The 20,785-nt window shown below is 36.1% G+C and overlaps 2 protein-coding genes across 2 annotated transcripts in view; one reads left to right on the top strand and one right to left on the bottom strand.

The window, feature by feature from the left end:
- Window positions 1-8,524, bottom strand: part of PPME1 (protein phosphatase methylesterase 1) — a 53,607-nt gene extending 45,083 nt beyond the window's left edge. Inside the window, exon 1 of the mRNA XM_079103811.1 lies at window positions 8,251-8,524. Within this exon, the coding sequence (XP_078959937.1) occupies window positions 8,251-8,351 (101 nt within the window). The 5' untranslated portion in view covers window positions 8,352-8,524. The remainder of the gene's footprint in view (window positions 1-8,250) is intronic.
- A 259-nt stretch (window positions 8,525-8,783) lies between these two features.
- The window catches only part of C2CD3 (C2 domain containing 3 centriole elongation regulator), a 145,184-nt gene continuing 133,182 nt past the window's right edge, over window positions 8,784-20,785 (top strand). The window contains 3 exon segments of the mRNA XM_079103795.1: window positions 8,784-9,027; window positions 11,466-11,735; window positions 16,783-16,940. Of these exon segments, the coding sequence (XP_078959921.1) occupies window positions 8,973-9,027; window positions 11,466-11,735; window positions 16,783-16,940 (483 nt within the window). The 5' untranslated portion in view covers window positions 8,784-8,972.

The raw sequence follows: 20,785 nt of genomic DNA, 5'->3' as shown, positions 1-20,785 counted from the left end.
TAAAGAAATGCTTTCGGGTATGGGGAATCAAATAGGAATAGATTAATTGTCAAATTTTATTAAAATAAAACTAAGTAACAGGAATGAAACTTTATAATAAAGATACCAATTACATGAGTTTCAACCATATAAGTATTTTAAATCTCAAATTAAGGTACTGTAAGCATTCACAACGACTTTTACCTAAAAGATGGGACTGATACAAAGTAGAAATTCTAATTCTATTAATTCTATTTCTATTATTATTCTATTAAGTGTAACAAGCTTTCTGAAGAAAGGTAGTAAAAGTCTAGTTGCACCACCTGAAAGGAAATGGATAAAGAATGAGGCTAAGCAGGTTCAAGATTTGGGTTTCTCATTTGGTTAGCACTTAAATAACCAGAATACAAAGCACCAGGGAAATTCAAATAACATTCCTACTCTAAAGAAGCTCAATCTCAAGAAGCAGAGAGTTGGCCAATAATTTTAAGTTGGTGGGTAAGTGTTATATCCATAGAGGACCAAGGAAGAAGCACAGAGCATGTGCTGCTCACCTACAATGTGATGATGTCTACTACAAGATAATGACCATCTGATAAAATCGTATGACTAAGGAAAGAAGGGAAGGAGGAAGGGGAAGAAAAATGGGGGATAAATTTTTACCCTGAAAAAACAAGGAATAAGAAATGCAAGTGGTATGCTGGGTACAGAGGTGCACACAAATCCCAGCAACTTGGGAGGCAGAGGTAGGAGGATCATAAGTTCAAGGCAGTCTGGGCAACTTGTTGAAAACTTGTCTTAAAATAAAAAAAATTAAAAGGAGATGTAGCTCAGTGATGGACTGTTTCTCTAGTGTAAGGAAGTCCCTGCATTTAATCCCCAGTACTCCCCACCTCTACACATAAATAAATATCGACACACGCACATACATCTTTAAGTGAACACTGAATCAAGTAGGCCTAATACACTTCAACATCTACTAGGCTACTAATTCTGCTAAGTTATTGATGAGTCATGAACTGCACAGTAGCAGTACTAGTCTCTGTTGTCACAAATATTCCAGACTATGAATCTTGTACTAGAGGCTAAATACTGAAGCTTAATTGCAGCCAGCCACTTAAATCAAGGCACCACTGCTTTTGAAATGTCCTCATTAGTAGTACTTTGAAGAGAATGGAAAGAAGGCAACCAGATGGCTGGCTGGGAGTTGTGGCAGGTTTGGAGTGTTCATTACTAGCAATAACATATTATTAAAGCAGCAGACTTCTAAAAACCACGTTTTGAATCAAGCTATTAGAAATCATCCTACCCATATCTTTATGAAAGGAAATAAATAGGTGCTCAGTGTATTTCAATCAGAGTTTTAAACTTTGCAAGACAAGTATTTCTATTTTAACGGTGGCTCAGAGATAAAACATAAAACAACTTGCCCACTTCTGGTAATGGAGCTTAAATTTAAATTCAGGTATGGGACTGAGGATATAGCTTTGTAGTAGAGCACTTGCCTAGTATGCCACGGTCCCAGGGTTCAACACCCAGCACCACAAAAACAAAAAATAAACTCAAGTATGTTGGTCTGTTGCCAAGTGTTCTTTCTACTATGCCATGACTGTGAGGTCCAGAAAAAGAAAAATAACTGACCAGAACCCTTGCTTAAACGACTTGACATGGCTTGTTGATGGCAGAAAGGATTTCCACTTACACCTGGAAAAATTCATAGTAAAGGATGTACAGAGAGGTATGTTAAAAAGTGACTAATCATAAATAACTTGTCTGGTATGTTTGAAATGATATGAATATTCAAGATAATTTTTTTTTTTTTTTTTTTTTTGCGGTGTTGGGGATTGAACCTCGGGCCTTGTGCTTGCAATGCAAGCACTCTACCAACTGTGCTATATTCCCAGGCGTTCAACATAATTTTTTATTCAATCTTCAAAATACATCAGTAGTTATGAGCTTTAGATTGGTAGTCAATGCTGTATTTGGAACATCTAAATGTGGGACATAAGTGAATTACCCTTTTAAAAGGCTATAGTACAAACTGTACTACTGTAATAACTTTGTGGCCACTTACTGTTGCTATTGCAGTGAGCTCTAGTGTTGCAAATATCTGTTTAACACACCCTGTGATGCTAATCATCTGCTTCTGAGCAGTTTATCTAGTTAATAAGTAGTATATCACAATAAAAGTAGTACATCACAAGTAACATTATGTTAAATACAATTTAGGTCAATACTTGAGCCTGAAATATTTTTCCTTTAAGAGATTGATACAAGTTATAATATATCATATCTCTTCAAGGAAGATTCAACATCGTAAAAATGTTTATTATAATTTACAAATTTAATGTAATTCTAATAAAACTGATTTTTTTTCTGGAATTTAGTTGATTAAAAGTTGTAAGAATTAAATGAATAAGCCAAGCAGGTGGTGCACATCTATAATTCTAGCGACTGGGGAGGCTGAGGCAGGAGTATCCCAAGTTTGAGACCAGTCTCAGCAACTCAGCAAGGTCCTAAACAACTTAATGAAGCCCTGTCTCAAAATAAAAATAAAAAAGGGCTTGGGGTGGTAAAGCCCCATGGGTTCAATTCCCAGTACCAAGAAGGGAAAAAAAAAAAAAAAAAAAAAAAAAAAAAAAATTAAATGAATAAGAGGAACCAGGAAAATCCTAAAAGAGAATGAGGGGAAAGCTATCTCTACCACCTATTCAAACACATTATTAAAAACCTCTCTAATTACAAGTGTAGTGACACATAAATAAATGGGCTTGACTGAAAATGAAATTCCATTTAAAAACCCAAATCTATGTGGAAACTTGGCATATGATAAAAATGTCATTTAATGAGTGAGGGAAAGAACTTTTTTACTGAAGTGAAATTCACATGAGAAAAGGACTTTTTAATAAACAGTGTTAACAAAAAACTGGATAGCCTGTAGATAAAGATAAAATTGGATCTGTTCCTCACTTTGCACATCAAAATAAACTTCAAATGGAGAAAGAAAAAAGAAGTCACACAGGTCCTGGCAGGAAAATAAATATAAGAATTCCTTTACAACCTGAAAGAAGAAAAAGCCTCTTGGTGACTCAAATTCAGAGTACATGCTAGATAGATAAATATATTAAAGTACTAAATTGAAAACAAAATTTTTACATGGCAAAAAAAATCACAGCAAAGTAAAAAAAGTAACTGGGGAATTGTTTTTTCAACACTTTTAAAGAGAAAAACAACCCTAATTCATAAAAAGTTACAAAGAATCACTTGGAAAACAGTGTGGCAGTTTCATAAAAAACTAAACATAATTTACACATCTCCCAACAATTCCATTTTCAGGTATATACCAGGATAATGCAAACATTATTTCTACATGAAGATGTCTATGTGAATGTTCATGGCAACTTTACTTATAATAGTGAAAAACTAGAAGTAATCCAAGTGTCTACCAACTGCTAAATGTGTAAATTGTGCGGTATATCCATAGAACAGAACAAACTGGACCATAAGAAACAGTGAAGTACTGATACATGCTACAACATAGATGAATCTTGAAAACATTATGCTAAGTGAAAGAAACCAGTCACAAAAATCACACACTGTAGGATTTATATGAAAAGGTTCAGAATAGGCAAATCTATAGAGGCAAAAAGTGGATTGATGGTCCCAGGGGCTGGGAGAGGGAAGAGTAACTGCTAACAGGTGATGTTTCTTTCCTTTTTTTTTTTTTTTTTTTTTCTCGGTACTGAGGATCTAACCCAGGGGCACTTAATCACTGAACTGTATCAATAACCCTTTTTATTTATCTTGAGACAGGTCTCACTAAGTTGCTGGGATTACAGGCATGCACCACTCAGGGAAGATTCTTTATGACACAATGATAATGTTTTAGAGTTATTGGTGATATCTGTACAACCTGTTGAATATACAAAAACCAAACCAAACCAAACCAAAACGCTGAATTGTACTTTTTTTTTTTTTTTTTTTTTTTTGCAGTGCTGGGGATCAAACCCAGAACTTCGTGCAGCTAAGCATGTGCTCCATCACTGACCTACATCCTCAACCTCTGAACTGCACATTTTAAAAGCATGAATTCTATGGTATATGAATTATAACTTATTTTAAAATAAACTTTAAAAAAAATAACAAAAACAGAAACAACTGGGATATGATTCTTTTAGTAACTCAGTCTGTGATCCTGAGCAAAGCACTTCACTTTGCCATTTATTTATCTGTGTGAATAGTTCATTAAAGCCTTCATAAGAGGCTTGATATTCATAACATTTTAAAAGTTTGATGAAAGACTATCTAATCAGATATGAATAAAAATTCATCTTGCAGGGAAAGAAACTACATTAGTGCATCTATAGTCCTAGTCACTGAGGAGATGGAGGATCACCTGAGCCCAGGAGTTGAAGCTGACAATATAGTGAAGCCCTACGTGGAAAAAAAAAAAAAAAAGCTGACAGGATAAGAAATGGAAAACTTCTACTTTATAAAAATCTTCCTCACAGTTCTCAATATATAGTAACCTAATAGTTATCATTCCTTAAGAGCTTATGTGTCAGAAACTCTTAAGTGCTGTTCATGTATTTACTTCATTCTCATAGCATTTAATGGTAAGCAGAGGCATGCCCATTTTAGAGATAAGAAAACATACTATAAGAGGGTAAATGGTTTTACCAATGTAAATACTTATGATGGGCTTCAAACCTTGATCTATGTCACTTGAACACCAAACTCTGCTTTCCAAGGCATAACATTAAAGCAATGGAATAAAAAATCTGAAGTCCTAGGTTTGAATGTTGTTTCTATTTAGAGATTCTGTGATCTTAAACAAGTCAATGAACATTTGTGTTTTCTAATTTGTTTAAAAAAAGCAAATAACCCTGCCCTAGTTTAACTCAGAATATAAACAGGCAATAATATAAACATGCCAGTTAAAGGACTACAGAAATGAAAGTGAAAAGCAGTACTACTAATAAACCAGAAACATTTTGAATCACTTTAATATTCTATAGTCTTTTTGATGGTAATGGTATGTACTAGAGTAATGATTTACTCCTTTCAAGTACATAAGGGGTCCAAAGCAAGTAGGGATCCTAAATGCAATTTAATTAGGGTAGCTGTAAAAGCTCTAATACAGTTCAAAATCACTATACTTTTATACACCTAGAGGCATCCATTAAGGAACAATGACATCAGGATTTCAGACCATACCCAAGATAAGGTTTTGGTGTCCTGAAAAGATTCTAGATTAAAACTAGGCTGTACTAGAACAGATTCTAGATTAAACCTAGGCTGAATCCTAGTTCTAGTTCGGTTACTTTTTAATCTCAACCTAGATTTCCTTACCTATAAATGCAGGGAAATATTTACCTTGCAGGGTGGTAGATAGACTAAATAACATACATAAAGTTGCTAGGACAATGCCTGGCACAGGACTTACTTAAAAAAATAAAACCTAATTGCTATTATTACATTATCCAGAAATGCCTTGGGAAACACTGAGGAAACTCAAGAAAAATCATAATTTCCATATGCAAACATACCTAAATAATGTTTAGTGAAGATGAAGCAGATTATTTAAAACAGTGGTAAGTCATACAAATTAAGCCATATAAGAGGTTGTTAAGGGAACAGGTTCAACTTGAAAATGAGATGGATGGAGAAGTGGAAAAAAGAAGGGAAGATAAGAAAAAAACAAGTGAGTTGAAGGAGAAATAAAGGAGGATGCTTTGAAACTAAAGAAGTAAGATTTCATACATCAGGACTAAAGGAAAAAGACTCAATTCTAGAGTATTTGCAAAGGAACAACATATACAACTATACAACTCAAATTAAGTATTCCCAGGATGACAACTAGGAATACAAAAACAACAGGTCACAGAATCAGAGACCCAAGTCCTGGCCCTTAGAGGCTTTATCACTAAACTTCTAAGAGTGCCCTAATATGAGGAATATCTCAGTTTTCTCATTAAAAAATATTTCCCCTACCTCTTACTTTACAGAATTCAGAATTCTCTGAGCCTAGATTTCATGTAGTGGTAAAATGAGATGTCTAAGCTCTCTTTCAGTTTTATAATTCAAGGTGTGTGGGGGGAGTCTATTTTACCATTAACATGAAACTTAGAAAAGGCCTGCTATATACCAGTAAGGATATAGGAAAAAAAATAAGCCACTTGAGGATCACATACAATTCATTAACATGTGCTCTTCTCTTCATAATACTAAGATAAGGAAGCATCTTTCTAACAAACTTTCATTTTTAGGATAAGCAGTTAATCTAAATCAAGAAAACTAAAGCATCTATTTAAAAAGAAGTCACTAACAATCTTCTGATCAGCAGACATTATCTTTATTTTCTCTTGGTATTCCCCCCACCCCAAGTTCTTCTGGTTTTGACAAAGTGAGAAGCTGAGCTCTCCTGTTAAACTTATTTGAAGTACTGATATTATTTAAAAATTTATCTTTTTAGATGGGTGTGGTGCCACATGCCTATAATTCCAGTGACCAGGGAGGCTGAGGCAGGAGGACTACAAGTTTGAGGCCAGCACAGCAACTCAGTGCAACCCTCAGCAATTTAGCAAGATCCTGACTCAAAATTCCCAGTCCTTTTCCTTTTTCACTTCCAAAGCCAGAACAATCTTCATTTTTACCTTATGTGTTAGCTGCCTACCTTCTTTTTCTATTATGTGTCCATCAACCTATCTTCTCCTGTTAGTTTTCTCATTTTTCTGCTGTGTATCACGGCCAGGTAAACATGTGGATTCTTACTTGTTTCCTTCCCTGGTTTTTCCAACCATTCCTGGCACCCCTATTGTTTTACTTTATAGAATTCTCTTTTTTCTTCATTCCTATGATCAACTTTCACAGTATTACATCTCCTGTTCTCATCTTCTTTTTGATAGTTTTTTCTTTTAAAACTATCCCCAAGAATACCTACCAATCTATCTCCAGAACACTAAATACAGTACACTGTCTATCTCGTCCTAAAGCATTCTTTCTAACCCTTTTTTCTTTAATCAGTGAGTCATCCCCAGAATCCTGTTTGATACTACAAATATTCCTCAAAACCCAATGCCTATTCAATTCTCTGCTTACAGCAACTAGCTCTCCCAGGTTCAACTCATCATGCTTCCTTCTACACCCAAGTATCCCCTACTCTAGCACATGATATTCAAAAACCAAATCCCAAAGCTTTACTCTTCAATACAGCTCTTACCCCTTTCTAACAAACTTCCCCCCCACCCCAAAAAACATTTTAAGTGGCTACTCCCAGGGCTTCACTAATTCTGAGTTTCAGATCAGAACACAGCCTCCCTCAGCCCTATTCGTCTAGCAAAAACTGCCCCAAACTTCCTCTTTAAGCTTCCAAGACCTTACCTCTATGTCCTTTCCATTCACTGAACCAGATTCCTAATCATCTCTCCATCTCTACAGCCATTCTCTAAACCCAGTCCTCTCTCTCATCACACCTCCCCTATTTCGTCCAGCTTCTTAGTATATTTCTATTACCTTTAACAATCGATCTGTATATGTTCTTTACCTTTCCTCAGTCCTATTCCCCAAGCATTCTCAGTTCTCCCTTAAGGGACCTAATCTCCTAGTCACTCCTCACTCCCTGAATCTGCCTCTTACACTTCTGGGAACTCTCTCTAGAACCTTCTGCTCTCTAGTTCTCTTTTTCCAGTTCTGCCTCAAGTGTTCTTTACTCAATCTCCCCCAGTCCCAGTGTGGGGACTGAACCCCAGGACTCAGCATACGCTAGGCAAGTGCTCTACCATTGAGCTAAACCCCCAGCCCTGTACTCAGCCTTTCTAACATTCAGTTCAGTTCTCAGTCTTCATACTTCCGCCAAATCTTACTTTAGTTGTTCCCCCAATTACCCTCAACTTTTCTCTCAGTCATTTCCCATTTCCCTCAATCTTCCCAGGCAGATTTCCCTAACCTCCACTACTGTTCTTTCCTCCAACCTCCTCCATCCCTTCTTCCAGAGTTGCTTCCCTCATCCTTTAAATTATTTTCTTAGCTTCTCCAATGTTTCCCTCATTTCCTTCTCTCTTCAACAATGTTATCTGTCCTCCAGTTTCTATTCACTTGTCGCCGCCCCTGGTCCCCTTATCTGCCTTCTACTCCATCTAAACGTCTCAGGTCGTCGCCAATATTTCCTCCTATCCTTAGCCTCCCTTCCCGTGCCGCTTTAAACGCCCAGACCCCATTCTCCAATGGCCCGGGTCTGGCCTCTAAGGAGAAGGGGTACGAGTCACGTACCCCATTCGCATCTTGGCTCCGCTCTGACTGCCCCCGCTACCGGGTAGAGGAGGGCGAGGGGGCAGGCGACCGAGGTGCATGCTCTTTTCGAGGGCCGACATCAAGGGGAGGCAGCACGCAGTCAAACAGTGACCGAAGCTTCGTTCCACGCTAAGTGCGGCCCAACCGGTCACAACTCGCTACCCTAACGACGCCTAGTCGCTTTTGGACTGCACCCAGCTACCGGCAGCACCGCCTACCGCCCACCGGCTCCGTAAACTCCACCCCCTCGCCTCAGCGCTTCCACCGGAAGTGCGCAACAGCCCTCCCACAAAGGAAGCTGGGTAACGGAGTCTGCGAACTCCTCAAACCCCCAGCGGAGAACTTGACAACCTTCGCCGGAAGAAGGAGCGCTCCTAAAGGCAATGCACTCTGGGCAATGGAGTCCTTAAGGGGCGTATCACTTTGCGCTTGCGCAGAAGAAAGTGACCCCGTCCAACCCCACAGAGGTAGTGTAGCAAAGCATCCTGGGTGTTGTAGTCTATTGGCGGGAAGGCGTCTTGGCGCCGTCCCTTCCCACCGCTTTCCGGAGGCTGTTGGAGAAAGAGGCACTTCTTCCTGCCTCCCAAGCTGCCCAGCGGCGCCGGTTGCCGGGGAACGCAAGCACCTTGGGATGGGATGGCGGGAGGATACAGCTTGCCTGCTGGGGCCGGAGTTGAGTTGGTGAAGAGGTCCAGCTCATCATGAAACAACGAAAAGGCCAGGGGCCTGGGGGCGGCGGTGGGCGCAGGAAGAGAGGTAACTTGAGCTGTCAAAGTTTGAGGAAAGCTAGTAGGGTGTGCTTAATGGAGAAGCTGGGCGTAAAGAATTCTAGGGAGACCACCAACCCTGCGGGTTAAGAAAAGGGGAAATCAAGGACGGAAGAGAGAATAACCAGGGAATCAGAAGGTTAAAAGAGAGAACCTTCCTGAGAATGGAAAGGAGAGAGCCTGGAGTGGGAGGCAAAAGAGGTGATAAATGAAGTAGGATGAGGGTTAAATGCCTACTGGTAGGAGAAGAACAAAAAAATTATAGTGTTTTTTTTTATAACAAAGGTAAATGTAAGTGTGCGTGTATGCATAGCTTTGGCGGACCACAAGGGGCTAGAAGAAACATAAGTTGGAGACGGGAGTATGTTTATGATCCTAATAGACAACGATCGGGTTTTATACATTACTGGATCCCTCAGGACTGTCACAAGCAGGACTCAATTCATGTTAGTTCAATGAAGAAAGCGTGGAACAGTTAATGATGAAGTATTAAAGGCTACTAGCAGGAGATAGTATAGAGGAAAAAGTGGGGAGTGACAAAATGTGGTAGGATTTGGAGTAGGGGTAAAGGCACGAGGGCCTCCTAAACGACCTGAGATGATAAAAGAGTATGTAGTGAGAGGACCTCCTCAAGTTAGGAGGAAAAACAAGCTTGCAAAAAAAGTCTTCTCTCTTCCAGATCAGGAAACTGGAAGATGTTAGCTGCAATAAGAATAGTCCACCCTAGCAACTTAGGGGAAATCAGGAAACTAGAAATTGATCTCTACAAGGCTGCCTCCAAGGCAGGGCAGAGGAAATTGTCTTTTGACTTTATAGTCAGTTTGGTGAGGATAAAGGTAATGGAAACAGTGATAGTACATTAGCCTATTGGGTTAAGGACTGACGCTTCAGTCTGGGAATGAATTTTGTCCTGTTTAATAATCCCTATGGACTGTGGTTGTGGCTCAGTAGTAAAGCACTTGCCAAGCATGTTTGAAGCACTGGGTTTGATTCTCAGCACCACATATAAATAAATAAATAAAGGTCCATAGACACTAAAAAAATATTTTTAAAATGATCCCTAAGGCACCCTTTCCTGCCAAGAGTGATGAGAGGATCTGAGAATGATGCATGGAGGTGTCCAGTGTTGGTGCTCCTTGTCAAACCAGGCAAGCATATTAGGTTGATAGGAGGAAAATCAAAGTAGATAATGTAACAGTAGTATAGAAAAGAATTTCCTCACTATGTCATGTGCATGTGCAAGAACAGCTGGTATACCATTTCATGTAATTTTTATATTGAAACTAATTATCTATGAAATTTGTGCTGGGTCTTTTCCCATTATAGAGACCAGAGAGAGTGTTTGCTTTAGAAGTTCAAAGAAGTAGTTTTATAGATTTCTGATCTGATAGATTCCATCTGATTTTCTTTTAAAAGGCATGACTACATCTGAAAGGAAAAGTCAGAATAGAAAGGTATATATAATATAGGAATGTGGTTTTTTTTAAGTCTGGTAGAAAAGGTACTAACTAGAATCATGATAATTGCCTCATTTACATTTTGATTTATCATACTTCTGAAATCCAGTAAGTACTAAAACCAACAACTATTATTAAGCCAGTAATAAAAAAAAATAGTAGCAGAATCTAAAGACATTAGTCTCTGTCTTCATTAACTGTATCATTTTGGCAGGAAAGGAAAGATTAAGATGGTCTTTATTGTAATATTGAGTTGAATGATATAAACTAAATCATTTATGCATCAAGTGAAGGGAGTTCTGTTTTATGTATAGTGAGAAGTAATAATTAGGTAAAAAAGTAAGAAGTAAAGATAAAATATCTTAAAAACAATGGATATTTTCATAATCAAAACAGTACTTAGGGCTGGGGATATAGGTCAGTGGTAGAGCAATTGCCTACTGTGTGTGAGGCCCTGAGTTCTATTCCTGGCACCACAAGGAAAACAAACTGTACTTAGCAGAACCTATTACTTGTATCATTATGTTTATATTTTTCAAATAGTATCTTTCAATCAAAAAGTTTGTATGTGTGTCTTAGTTGGTATGTTCTTTTTTTTAGTAATGTTATTGTATTTTTTATACCTTTATTTTATTTATTTTTATCTGGTGCTGAGAATCGAACCCAGTGCCTTACCCATGCTAGGCAAGTGCTCTACCACTGAGCCACAACCCTAGCCCAGTTGGTATGTTCTTTAACTTAGAAAAACCTGAATCAAACTGTAAATACTAATTAGTCATCAGGGTGGCATAAGTAACCAGGTAGGTAATTCTGTGGTCTGTTTTGCTAGTTACTTCTCATGTATTTGAATAGATTGGTAGTCTGAGCCTTCTCTCTGTAAACACTAAAGTGCTGTGTTTTCATTCAAAAAGCAAACTATATGTTTTTTATGTTCTGTCTAATTTTGACTCCGTCTTGGATTCCTCCATAGGTTTGAGTGACATTTCACCATCTACAAGTCTACCACCTTTGGTTGAAGGTCAGCTACGTTGCTTTCTAAAACTCACAGTTAATAAAGTCATATGGAAGATTGCAAAGCCTCCTACTTGTGTACTTGTCCGAGTGAGGTGGTGGGGAGAAACATCAGATGGTACCCTCTTTTGTCCCCGGGATGCATTGCAAACTGAACCAAAAGCCGTGAGAACAACTACACGTTATGCTATTCGCTGTGGTCCAAAGCAGTTTACCTCTTACCTAACAGGTATGTTTTTGTTTTATTATTTTACCTACAGATATGATAGGAAGTATGTGGTTATGTTGTCAGAATAAGTGTTATTATGTATCTAGGATCTATGAGCATTAATTATTGAGGCATTAAGGAGGCTTTAATTAACCACCATTTATTGAGTGTATATTTTGTGCTAGTAGTTGATACATAATCTGATCTTTGAAATAATAACCCTGTAAGATAGGTATTTTCTGCTTTTTAGACAATGAAACTAAGGTTCAGAGAGATGAAATGCATACTGTCTAAGGTCACATAGTTGATAAATGGCAGAAATAGGATTTGAATCCACTTTTGACTGACACCAAAACTAATGCTTCTTTGTCTCAGATACTTGGATAACTGAGCCAGGAGGATCACATGAGCCCAGGAGTTCAAGGCCAGCCTGGGCAGCATAGCAAGACCCCCATCTCAAAAAGAAAAACAGAAAGCAAACAAACAACAACAACAAATGGTCTTTTCACTATACCATACTCCTTTTTTTTTTTTTTTTTTTGGTACCAGGGGTTGAACCCAGGGATCTTAACCACTGAGCTGCATCCCCAGCTCTTTTTTATTTTTTATTTTGAGACAGGATCTCGCTAAGTTGCTGAGGCCAGCCTTGAATTTATGATCCTCCTCCCGCAGCCTCCTGAGTTACTGGGATTACAGGCATGTGCCACCACACCCAGCACTATACCATACTCTTTAAATGAGAACTATAGTCTCTAGTATTTGTTTTTAAATACTAAATGGTTTTTTTTTTTCTTTTTTCTTTTTTTTTTTTTTTAGTAGTAGATGGACACAATACCTTTTTTTTTTAATTTACTAATTTTTATGTGATACTGAGGATCAAATCCAGTGCCTCACACATGCTATTCAAGTGCTCTAGCCAGCCCCCAAATGAGTTTTCTAATGAATTAATGTTATAGATTTGTAGAGAAGGAAAGGATCCCTCTATAGGGAACCAAAAGGCAAAATGTCTTCATTTCTGTCCAAGTATTCTAAATTTATTATTTTCTTTCTTTCTTCAAATTAAGTTTCCACAAAAACACATTTTGAATGGTGGGGCTATTTACCAAATCAGTCCAGTTCAAGTTAATAAAAATTGAGCATTTATCGTGTAAACATTGTTGGGTTGGGCTGGGGATATAACTCAGTTGGTAGAGCGCTTGCCTTGCAAGCACAAGGCCCTGGCTTCAATCCCTAGCACCGCAAAAAAAAGAAAAAAAAAGAAAAAAAAGAACATTGTCGGGTTATGAATATTGGAAGATCAGAGGTAAAAAAAAAAAAAAGGGAAAAAAATTTAAATATCAAAACATAAAGAACAAGTGCTATAATTTGGTCATCCAAAAAAATATGGAACACAGCATGTGTTAGACATTGTGTGGATTACTGTAATGGTTACAAAAGTTAATCAGATAAAAATCAGAATGGCATCTAATTCTAACTTCACAAATGAGTTTGGTGATAATGGTAGGCTTCTTAAAGGATACCTATAGATACTCTTACTACTGTAAACCTAGAACTTAGATCCTCAGGTAATAATTTTATTTAATCTAACAAATGAGTGACTAGAAATTTAATAAGATAAAAAGTATCTTTTAATATAATAATCAACAGGTCAAACATTTATTTGAAAATCCTGTGGTATAATAATGCATTATACTTGACATCTGAACATTTGAGTTGGTGTTATGAACCTTAAGATTTTGGGAAAGTCCCTTTTTGCTTTGACCCCATTTCTCATCTGTAAAATCAGATCACATAGCTGTCCTTTCACCTTCTAGTTATTTTCATAAAGAATCAACCTGGTTGAATGGGAAGAACACAGGCTTTGAAATCTAGACAATCTTGAGTTTGGATTCTGTCTTTAAAACTGTACTGTGCTGGGAGGTTCCTTAAGATTTTAGTCTCAGTTTCCTGTTAAGTGGATGGAGAACATAGCACATGCCTATAAGGAATTATTGTGATGATTTAATTAAAAATGTTTGAAAGGTGATTGGTCTAGCACTTGGTACATTGTTGGTGAAAATACTTAAGTCTTAGGCACTGTAGGGAATACAGAGATTTAAGATATAGGCCCCACTGAAAAGGAACTTAAAAAATAGTTGAAAAAAACAAAACTGACATACATGAAAATAGTAGTGAGCAGTTCTAGACAGTATGTAATTAAATATCTGATTGCTTGGCATACATAGTATCATATGAATATTCTAGGTCATTAATTAAGGACTAATTTTTAACTACTGAGAAACCAGAATCCTACTTCTGCTCTTTACTCTTGCTACTTTACTTTGAGCAAGCCATTTCATCTTCCTGTACCTAATTCTCACATTTTTAAAAGAGTTAAACACCAAAGGTGTCAGCACCAAAATTTCATGTATCTAGTTAGAAAAGAAGTACAAAAGTCATGGAAAAGGTAGGATTTGAATAGGAGATAGATAAAGTGAACCTTGTAAGTGGTGGCCCAGCTGTGAACATGAGCATGACATGTGTTTTGGAAAATGAAGAGTGAGGAGATCAAATATTAGTTCATAAGATTGTGTGCTTTAACTGAAACCTTCAGAAAAGTATGACTATTTCTTGAGCTGTATGGTGGGTGTTTGTTTTGTTGTTATCCTTTTATGTACCTTAAGCATATTTAACTGAAAATAAAATACAAAAATTAATGAATATGTTGTTATATATTAGCATAAAATATGAATTAGTCCAGTTTGGAAACAAAGGTGGTCAAATAGTTTATATACATTTAAATAAAAACAATATTTAGGAAAACAAGGGGAAATGTATAATATTTTGCAATTTATGAAATACTTTACATCCATCTTCTTACTTGGTATTTCAAATGACCCCGTGAAGTAGAAAAAGCGATTTTTATTCATTTCTTTATGTCTATTTCATCTTGTTCTGAAAAGAAGTTAAGACAATTGCAAAAACCTGTTAAATATGGATTTTTTTAATTACTGAGAAAAATCTTTGCATTTTTTATTTTTTTTTTTTTTTAGTTGTAGATGGACACAATACCTTTATTTTATTTATTTTTATGTGGTACTAAGGATTGAACCCAGTGCCTCATACATGCTAGACAAGCATGTAGCTCTACCCCTGAGCTACAACCCCAGCCCTGCATTTTTAGTCTTTAAAATTTTTTTGTGAAAGTGAAGATACAGTAGAAGAATTAAGGTAAAACTTTTGGGAAGTACCAGAGTACATGCTATGAGGATTGTACATTTGCACTGGGTATTTGCCTCATTTTCTAAGTGATGAATTTGAAGTTAAAAGAGTTAAAAGTTACTAACCCAAGGTTACCCTAACACTAACCCTAATTTCAGGGAGGCTGGGGACTAGCCTAATATTTCTGCTATGCTATGTGGATTCAAAAAATAGGGGGATTATAAGGTTTGAAGTTATACCTCACATTCTCTTCTTATATATTTTTCCTCCCTTGCCCTGTATTACTTTGCAGGAAATAGCAATCATGAAAATGTTTGGATCAAGGAAAGGTTAGAGCAGAAACTGGAAAAATTATGGCACTTCTCTAGGCCTCACTACTTGATTTTTGCCTCTCTTTAATCTCATAGGATTTAATTAGTGGGAAAATGAAAGACAGGGGTGTGGTAGTGATGCAGAACAATGGGAATTCTAATAATACAGCAAAAATGAAGGATAAAGGTTAGAAGTCTATTGGGAATTAAGCATTTTCTCCTAGAAGTAATGAATATTGAAGCAGTATATAATTCAGTAGAACTGAGTTTTAGCCTAGTTCTGCCACTTTAAAGCTCGGTTAAACTCAGGAATGTTATGTGACCTCTTTGATCTTGTTTTATCTTCAAATAGAGACAGAAACACCTATTTCAGGGCTGGGGAGATAGCTCAGTCGGTAGAGTGCTGCCCTGGGTTCGATCCCCAGCAACCCCCCCCAAAAAAAAAAACTAAAAAAACACCTATATCATAGAATCATAAAGAGGATTAATGAGACATGGAAGAACTTGGCTATTAGTAAATAGCCCACAAATGTTGATTTGTTTCCCTTATTCCCCCTGTGCATATCATTCTATAGACTACAAAACATTTTTGCTCTATTAACACATAAGATTTTTTTAGAAAACCCCCATGCGTAGGTAAGAAAGGGACTGTGGTATGTTAGGTAATTTGCCTGAAGTCATATAATGGCCATTTAGCAACTACTAAACTGTGTAGGAGGACCCTGCACTGTGTTCTTTGTGCAGTACCCTAATTTCTCACACAGCAATGATACGGTGTTATGATGCCTATTTATAGATAGTTGTGGTTTACACAGAAATAGCTTGTGAATATTGGAACCAGGACACAGCCACAGATCTTCGCATTATAAGCCCTACGTGCTTTTTATTTCAGTGGTGAAAGTGAACCATTTTTCCACTTTGGTAAGAATATATTTGGAAGTTATACTTTCTTGAAATGATCATAGGTTCATTTTGTATACTTAATATTTCTCCTTCTGTGAATGATGACCATGAAGGTATGAGGTCTAAATGATTATTTGAGGAAAATAGTTAAAGTGTATATTTTCATTCCTTAGTTTCAAGGGATGTCAGTAGCTCAGTTCTCCAGATATAACTCAGGAGTAAGCAGTTAGATACTCCTGGGAGGCAGGAACCAAACCTTGCAGGTATCTAAGAGCAGCCTTTTGTCTAATTCAATGAACGACTTCAACTGAAATTCGTTACTTTTATGTTTCAAAGACAAAGTTTAAGTTCTTGGCAAACATAGCGCAGTACTCTTTTAAAGGTATTTTCCTTATCAGATACTTGGCATATTAAATATTTTATTCATTGTTTTTCTCCCACTTAGTGCAAGGTATTTCTCATTCTTCTCTGAAATTTAATTGTTCTTTTGGTCTTGGGCTCACACTTCCACTACAATGGTATTGCAAGTATCTGGTTTATTTGAAATTAAAGTAATTTTTAATTAAAAATGTTTTTCAATGTATACCCCCTACCTACTTCCAAAAATAAAAATAAATAAAAAATATCTGAGTTTTATCATTGTTTCTGATTAGATATGGCTGTACTGGTGCTGGAAGTAATCACCAAACTTGATCATCTTCCAATTGGTAAAGTTCAGATCAGTGGACTAGCTCAGCTTTCTCCCACCCATCAAATCAATGGATTTTTTACCATTGTTTCACCAACATCTAAGAAACTTGGAGAACTTCAGGTAAAAATATTTTAATTCTTTACTACATAGAATAAAACTTTTCGGGCAAAAATAATTGAGTCTTGTGGAGTGGATAGGTACATGCCTCCCATATATCTTGGCTTTACTAGTGTTTCCCCCAGAGACTATAATATACCTTTGTTACACACTTATTCAAGTTCACTTAGTGCTTTTTTGCCTATCTCAAGTTCCAAGAGTCCTTCATTCCTCCTACTGTACTCATTCTTATCTACATTTATTAAATTCATAAAAACATTAATTATATAATTGTTCTGTCATAATCTCCAAAGTTGCTTATTAGTAGGATCCCTTTCATTCTTTTCCCTTTCAAAGTCCAGATTCCTTGAGAGGTAAGATTGTTTTCTTTCTTTGTTTTTCCCCAGCTCCTAATATAGTATAGTACCAAGCAATAATCTCTTACCTAACTTGTGCCAAGTATTGTCTTTGAAGTTATTTATTCATAGATTCACCTTACATTTTCTGTTACACACTGTTATTATGTACTGCTAAGTTAGAATTCAGATATAAATGATGGCCCTCTAATTTAGTTTTCCAGAAAACAGAGTGATGCATATTATGCTGCAGATAAGTATAGGATGCTGGGAAAGAACAGAAAAGGCTGCCTTTTCTGAGGGGATTCTTTGGGAGAACTTCCTAGAGAACTCTGAATATTCAGATAGCTGCCCTTGGAAATTCAAGGGGGAGTTATACTTTGTCAAATGTGTCCTAAAATGTATATAGAAAATTAAACAAATAACTAAGAAAATTGTCCAAAAGGGTAAGGAAAGAGCATCTACATTATCAGATGTAAGAATGTATTACAAAACCACAAGCATATAATTGTGTCAGTGGAATAGATTAGAGAATCCAGAAATAGATCCAACTAAGTGAAAGAACTTAACATTTTCTTTATTGTATATATCATATTTTATTTACAATACATTTAATTTTAAAAGTAACACCTAACATTGATAACTTTATGGTTGTCTTGTTTACTTATGCTCTTCTGATGATGGTGTAAATTGTATCAGACCTGCAAGACAGTAGGCATTATGTTTTAAGGGCCATAAAAATTATCATATATAGCTCAATAATTCCACCCTAGGAACAGATTGTAAAGAAATATCATAAAAAGGAACTAGAGATTATTGCGTTAAGAGAAATAAGTCAAACTCAGAAGGTCAAGAGTTGTGTTTTCTCTCATATGTGGAAGCTAGAAAGGAAAAAGGAAGAGAAAGGTGGGGTGTATCACCTAAAAATCAAAGGGAAATCAGTTCAGGAAAGGATTCAAGGAATGGGAAGAGGGGCCAGAGGGGGGGTAAGTGCTGGAGAGTGGTATTGGCCAAATTATATTTTTAGATTTCATGTATGAATGTGTAACAGCAATCCTATCATTATGTACTACTGTAATGCACCAATAGAAAAAGTGGAAAAAGTAAATTTTAAAAATACCATAAAAAGAAGAGCCTAAAAAAAAAAAAAAAAGAAGAGCGTATATATATGCTTAGGCTTAATTATGGAAATACATTCTTAATATTGAAAAAATGAAAAGAGTTTGTTCAATAATATTAAAATTATAGTCTTTTGATATATTTTATATCTATAAAAGGTAAAATTACATGGTTATGGTTGTGTAGCAGCATGGAAAATTATTTTGTATTGATGACAGGAAAATTAAAGTGATATCTACATATATTTGTATGATTGATGGCTGGAGGAAAGAAATCAGATTCTGAAGGATTGAGTACAGAAATAAGTAGGAATTTCAGTGAAGAAGTAGAAACAACAGTTAAAGATTCTGTTTCCCAGATAAGTGACAGTGAAGAAATGGAATAGTGTGATATAATTGAAAGTACTCTAAAATTAGGCAGAAGAATTACAAAACAATTGTAGCGCTAATTGTTTATACTTGCTAAGCTTCAATATCCTAATTTGTAAAATAATACTAAAACATTTTAGTATCATTGCAAAGATTGTATGAGATGAAAAAAATATAGAAACATTTAATACGGTGTTAGATGTGTGATAGTAACACAGCAAATTTACTTGAATTTGAGTGGTGTTACCAAACTCAAGTTCACACTGGCCACTTAAATAGACCAGTGACTCAAGGACAAGTTGTTGGGGTAAGGGGAAAAGTTTATTTGGAAAGTTAGCAAAACAAAGAAGATACCTGTCACCAACAAAGACCATCTTGCTCAAGGGTTGCAAGTGCAAGGCTTACAAGGGATTTGGGGGTAAGCATATTAAATAGGAAGGCTTCAGGGTAGTTACAAATTTTGAGTGCTTTTCTGAAATGGGCCACTGTTATCTGTAGGCCACCAGATGTGCTGAGTTCTGCAAATCCAAAGAAAATTACTGATTAGAAAGTCTTTTGACTCATGTCTTTTTAGTTCCTTTTCTCAGGAATAGCTAACCTTGCAGATAAGCATTAGGATACAAAAGTCATCTTTCACTGAAGAACAAGGAAGATTGTGAAAGGCAGCTTTTGCCAGAGAAGATAGGGAAAGAAAGCTTTTGCAGTAGAAGTTTTAACATGTTAGGTAGATTCAGTCAGCAGTGTCATATATAGCAAATCTAGTGTGAGATTAGTATTACTCAGCTGCATGTTCTCCAAAATTAGTGATTTTTAAAATCAATTAAAAGCAAGTGAAGCTACAGGGTTTATTTAAATTCTCCCTAGGTTACAGAGATAGTATTTGGTAGTAGGAAACAGAATTGAGAAGTTGTTGTTCAACATGTTTTAGAACAAGGGGTTGGCAAACTATCCAGTGGATCAAATCCGGCTTTTTGAGCTAAAAACTAGTTTTTACGTTTAAAGGATCTTTATATGCAATAAAACATAAAATATTTACTATCTGGGTCTTTACAGAACAAGTTTGCTGTCCCATTTTTAGAGTACAGGAGACCTGATTTGTTTGGTAGGCCAAAGGGAAGATCAACTGAAGAGAGTAAAAGTAAAATAAAATAATTAATGAGTAAGGTTCTGAAGAGAATTTGATGGAAATGAGTTCTTCTTCAAATTTGGGAATGAGAAATTATACTAGGAGTGGGGGAAAAAAGAAACATTTTGAGATGGAGCAGGGCAAAATTAAGGGCATTCATGCTAACTTTTTAAAAATCAATATTTATTGATAATGCCATATGTTAGGCAATATACATTTTATTTCATTTATGATTTTAAAATTGTTTTTATGAAACAGATACGCAAAAGATTATATGTATAAAGTTAAATAATAACCATATAGTAAATACACATTAGTTTCTCACTTAAATTAGGATATATTAATACAATAAATTGAAGAAGCCAGTTATAGAGATTTATCCATATAACTTTGTGTATGAAATTTCCTTTTTGCTGAGTTGTTCCTATTGTATGAATATTCCACAGTTTTTAAATCTCTTTTCTAGTTGTTGAACTTTTTTTTTCTACTTCTTACCTATTGCAAATAAAGCTGCTATGTGTATGTGCATTGTTATTATTTCTGTTGGGAAAATACCTAAACATGGAATTACTGAGCCATATGCTAAATGGGTTTTTGAGTTTTTGTACAATATTATATTCCCAACAGCAGAATATATGCATTCTAGTTGCTCCACATCCTCACCAGAACTTAATATGGTCAGTCTTTTAATTTCTATCATTCTAGCTAGTGAGTTTATACTTATATCTCACTAAAGAGTTTGTACTTCTTACTTGTACTCCTTGTTTGATGATTAATGTGCTGAATATTGTGTCATCACCTTTTTGGCCATTCTTATCTTCCACGGGTTCAAAGACTGTAAATCTGGCTCAACCCCTGTTATGGTTTAGAGATGAGGTATCCTCCAAAAACTTCTGTTAA

This window comes from Sciurus vulgaris, assembly GCF_902686455.1.
Source record: "Sciurus vulgaris genome assembly, chromosome: 11".
NCBI lineage: Eukaryota > Metazoa > Chordata > Mammalia > Rodentia > Sciuridae > Sciurus > Sciurus vulgaris.
This window is presented reverse-complemented; position numbering and strand designations above follow the sequence as displayed.